Source organism: Pollachius pollachius, assembly GCF_949987615.1.
Source record: "Pollachius pollachius genome assembly, chromosome: 6".
In the NCBI taxonomy this organism is placed as follows: Eukaryota; Metazoa; Chordata; class Actinopteri; order Gadiformes; family Gadidae; genus Pollachius; species Pollachius pollachius.
Genome location: NC_136939.1, coordinates 16441138 through 16446137, shown reverse-complemented (window position 1 = coordinate 16446137; position 5000 = coordinate 16441138). Strand labels below are relative to the sequence as shown.

The window sequence follows — 5000 nt, the reverse complement described above, 5'->3', positions numbered from 1 at the left end:
ATCTCATATATCATTCTGGACACCATTCTAATGCCAGGGGTAGATAGAATCTGCTGTTGAGTTTAAGTGATATCCCATTGATGTGTGATTAGTTGAAATGCATGTGAATGGCAGGTGGCTAGGATAGAGATATGTGTCCACAGAGGGGCTTGTAAAGAGGTAAGGGCTGCCGAGGTGAAGTCAGGTGTTACTTGAAGCATGAGGTTGAAGAGAGGCGCCAGAGGATGATGCGGTTGCTATGGAGATAATATTTGGGATCTTAGTTCTAGAGGGGTCCCCAAAACCCTTCTGCAGGCAAAATTGCCATTTTTGTAGCCATTTTGCCTCCCTGATTGCTTCCTTTGTAAAAGTAGTGTGGAAAACAGGTGTTCATCCTGGTTATATGATCCTATGATATGGTCTATGCCTCCCTAATGTGATTCGATTAGAATGCAGCGTAAATGGATCTGGAATGTGTTCACACAGCATTTGATTCTCTGTGGTTGTGATCAGATAACCCAAAACACTGATTAATCCCTGGTCTATTGGCTCATGTTTTTGGTAATGACACTAAAGCTCTAAGGACAACCCAAGTATTCTACTTAAGGGCACATTAGATAGCATGAGATAATGGTGCTTTACCTGGGACCTAAGCTGGGGTATGATGTCAGTGACCAACCAATCAATGGAACACAACAATGACATCATAGATGAGGTCACTATCAGTAATAATGGACTGAGAGTGATAGGATTTACGTAAGGTTGTTCTATGTGTGTGTGTGTGTGTGTGTGTGTGTGTGTGTGTGTGTGTGTGTGTGTGTGTGTGTGTGTGTGTGTGTGTGTGTGTGTGTCTGTGTGTAACAATATGTCATCTCTGACAGCACTGATTCATTATGTTGTGAGAAAGGTTGCATGCTACAACCAGGTGTTTCTAGCGCCGTGTGTCTGTATGTGTGTGTGTATGTGTGTGTGTGCGTGTGTGTGTGCACGCGTGAGTGTGCATGTGTGTGTGTGTGTGTGTGTGTGTGAGTGTGTGGCTGTGTGAAGGGTGTTCTGGTGGACCAGTCTGTCATTAGGAGCTGAGTCACCATACTTCTATCAGCTTCATGGTCTAGACAGGCCAGGGGAATTCCAGGGAGGGTTGGAGTCATTGCCAGTGACGCCAAACAACACCTTGTTCTTCTCACCTGCATCCCTTCCCACTTTCAGCCCCTCATATCTTCATTACTGCATCTCTCCCTGGCTCTTTGACCAGGTCAGAGGTCCGAGTTGCACTGTCCACCTTCTCTGCATTGTGTGCGTGTGTGATTGCATATATGTATGTATGTACGTGGGTATGTGCCTGTGTGTGTCTGGGTGTGTGTTTGTGTGTGTGTGTGTGTGTGTATGTATGTATGCATTTATGTATGCATACATGTGTATGTGTGTTTGTACATGTGTTTCTACGTGTGTGTGTGTGTGTTTGTGTGTGTGTGCGTGCGTGCGTACGTGTGTACCTGCGTGTGTGTATATGTACGTGTGTGTGTGTGCGTGTACATGTCTGTGTTTGTGCGTGAGTGTGTGTCTGCTTGTATGCGTGCATGTCTGTGTGTATGCGTGTGTGTATATGTACATGTGTGTGTGTGTGTGTGTATACCTGTCTTCTGGCTCATGTCTGTGGGCAGGTGGGGCGGGCTGGGGCTGAAGTGCTCGTTGGGGCCGTAGGGCAGCAGGGAGGACAGCGGGTGCATGCCATGGGACTGCTGCACCACCGACACCTTGTTGGACTGGGGAGGAGACACACAGTCAGTCACAGCTCAACGCACAACTCAACACACAACTCAACGCAAACTCAACGCAGACTCTTGATCACAACCTCGCGAGCAAGCCCTTTACTGGAGGTCTGGTCCTGCGTTGTGGGTGTGTGTGTGTGTGTGTGTGTGTGTGTGTGTGTGTGTGTGTGGTTGTGTGTGGTTTTTCTGTCCGTTTCTCCATCAACAGTATGATCAACAAACGGTTATGTAATTAATCAGGATCCCATTTTAACAGCAGGGTTCCAGCTGGCCATCCTTCATCCAGAATGTTCATTGATAATGTTATTTAAATACAGTTTTTCTCAATCGTTTAAACACGTTTTCTGAAACTATAGCTCATTTTCTCAAAACTCTAAACACAAACCTGAGAAGAGTTAATCATTTTGTCAAAACTACACAAATTCTTCTCAAAACTGATTTTTGAATATCTCATAGAGAGCATCAATTAAACACTGGTGTGACCAATTCAAAACACTTCCATCAAAATACTATTTACATATGTTTTGGCTTTATGAGGCCATGTTACATATTCCAATGTATACAATTGTTTAGAAATAGCTTTTTTAAAGTTTCAATTAGGTGGTACATATAGTATAAAGACTGTTGCCATATTGTAATACAATACTGTGAATATATCATATAAATATTGACACAATCGTATCAGAATAGGATACAATGCATATTTGTCTATCCAATGAGCTAAACTCACAATCCCAGCTTCCCAGAGTCATACTGTACACCTATAGTTGATGCTGCAACATTCTTCTGACAACACACCAATGTTACCTATTTTGGTAAATTACAGTACAGTAATTGCACTGATAAGTAAAATGAAAAGAAAATGTTTAGACTGTCTTTCGGGGATGTAATGATGAAACCAGTGCAAGTACAAGTACAAAAAGGTAACAAAGCAAATATATATATTTTTACTGCAATACAGTAAAACGTTCAGCTGAACTGACTGCATAAAAGCTTTTGTAGGCCAACAAAAAATAAACAGATCTACATGTAAATCAGTATGTATCCCACCTCCAATCCCGATCAGGCCAAAGGACCATATCTACAACACAGTAGAGCTCACTGAGTCCTCTTTTATGCTCTGACACATGACTGAAGGGTTTTGCCAGTTGAGTTTGAACAGGTGAGAAGTGAGTTAGACTTATTGGTAATTAGTTGTTGCGTTTTGAAGGCCAGTGTGATCCAGGTGAAGTGTGCTAAATGATGAGATTTGTGCATAGAGTAAAGCAGAAATGTGAAAACAGTGGAATTGTGCTTAGAGTTTAGCAGTCTGGAGTCTTGTATTTGATACATGAGCTTCAAGTTGTGCGCATAGTTCCATTATTTGTGTGTATACAATCGAGAAAAACTGTAAATGAATTGATAAGCCACACATACACTGAATACTGTGTTTTTTTCCTGGAATAGCGTTAGACTTAAAAGATATATATATATTTTTAAGTCTTAGGTCTTAGGGCGGCGACACATCGGGCCGACTGTCCAATTCGCGTCTGTAAATGAAGTCGGGCTATTAATCTGGCCGACTCGATCAACCGAAATGGGAAGTACACACCTACGCGATTACAGCAGACGCTGTACATGACATCACACTGTTCTGCAATCTAATGTGTATTCTGGTCCAAAAAACGAAAACCGGGAATACCAGTTCCTCTCTCTAGACCAAAACACAGAGCACGCTGTCATCACCAGTCACTGTTGTCAAACAGTGGATGATGTTTATAAGAAGATACTGACCTTGTCAGCTCTCGTGCTTTTTCTTTTGGAAGAAGAAAGTCGTAAGCGAAAAAATAAGGAGAAAAGATAGACGCACTAAGTTGGTGAAGCTGTGGATACAACTGCGAGCAGGCGAAGGAGCTTGTCCGAATTCATTTTATCGTTTTATAGTTTTATATTTATTTTTATTTAACATTTATAGTTTATGTTTATCTGGTATGTTTACCATCCTCACTTCCCAGCTTCACTTATTCACTAGTCAAGCTGCTAGCCCTCCAACAATCAGAATGGTAAAAGACTGAACAACTCCAATTACACATGCTGAATCAGCTGAAAAGAACGCCGACTTGGCCGATATCACCGTACACACCAAAGAGACTCATGTCACCGACCTCTCAAGTCTCACCGACGCCGATTTTCGGCCCGGTGTGTGGCCGCCTTTAGTGTCAGGAGTGAATCAAGAATAGCAAAAATGCATCTTAATGCAAGTCACCAACTTTTATCCAGCCTAAATTAAAATATATTTATACATTTATTTATTTCCATTTATTTATTATTTTTGTATTGTTACTAATTAACTATGTTACTTCAAATGAGCAGGACAGAGTGAGAAATGACACCTCACTACAGAGGGATACTTTTATAATGTGAGTGCACTTTTATAATGTGAATGGCAGATAGGAGGGAGAGAGAGAGAGAGAAAGAATGTGAAAGGGATGCAGGGATTGAGAGACAGTCAGAGGTTGAGGTAGAGAGAGAGAGAGAGAGAGAGAGAGAGAGAGAGAGAGCGAGAGAGAAAGCGAGAGGTGCGGAGAAAGAGAGTAAGAGAGCGAGAGAGTAAGAGAGGGTGAGAATGGGAGAGAGAGTGGGGAAGAGAGAGAGGATGAGAGAGGGAGAGAAAGCGAGAAAGTGAGAGAGAGAGGGAGAGAGAGACAGAGAGAGAGAGAGAGAGAGAGAGAGAGAGAGCTTGAAGCCCATTTGATCGATAGATCTTTGATGATCAAGGGAGGCAGAGCGGGGAGTTTGTTTGCTTTCATGTTTCTGTTTACAAATGGCTTTTCTGTTTACATGGCCTTTCAATAAAGTTATGCGGAATCTAGTGGGTTGCTAACGCTCCCAGGATGCGGCTGACAGACGATACGACGGCGGGTTTACGAGGGCAGGCGGAAGCTGACCCAGTAGTTTACACACGGCCCCCCAAAGGCTCCCTTTATAGGGTTCATACTTCAGCCTGAGTGTGTGTGTGGTAACCATGTGTGTGTGTGTGTGTGTGTGTGTGTGTGTTTGTATGAATACAGCCATGTTCTGCTTTGTGTGAGTGTGTGTTAGTGTGTAAGCTTTGGGTGTGTTTGTGTTTTAGTGTGTGTGTGTGTGTACATGTTTATTTGCATGTATTTAATAATAAAGTATGACTATGAATGTGTACGCCTTTTGTTATTTTTTGGGCTGTTTGTGTGTCAAATGTGTGATTGTTTTGCGTGTATATGTGTGGGCTTT

At 42.5% G+C, this 5000-nt stretch overlaps 1 protein-coding gene across 5 annotated transcripts in view; it reads right to left on the bottom strand.

Annotated features, from left to right (window-relative positions):
* tcf7 (transcription factor 7) overlaps positions 1-5000 on the bottom strand; it is a 45495-nt gene that overhangs the window by 18564 nt on the left and 21931 nt on the right. For all 5 annotated transcript variants that reach the window (XM_079737968.1, XM_079737964.1, XM_079737965.1 and 2 more), the window contains exon 4: positions 1616-1745. In XM_079737968.1, the coding sequence (XP_079594094.1) occupies positions 1616-1745 (130 nt within the window). The remainder of the gene's footprint in view (positions 1-1615; positions 1746-5000) is intronic.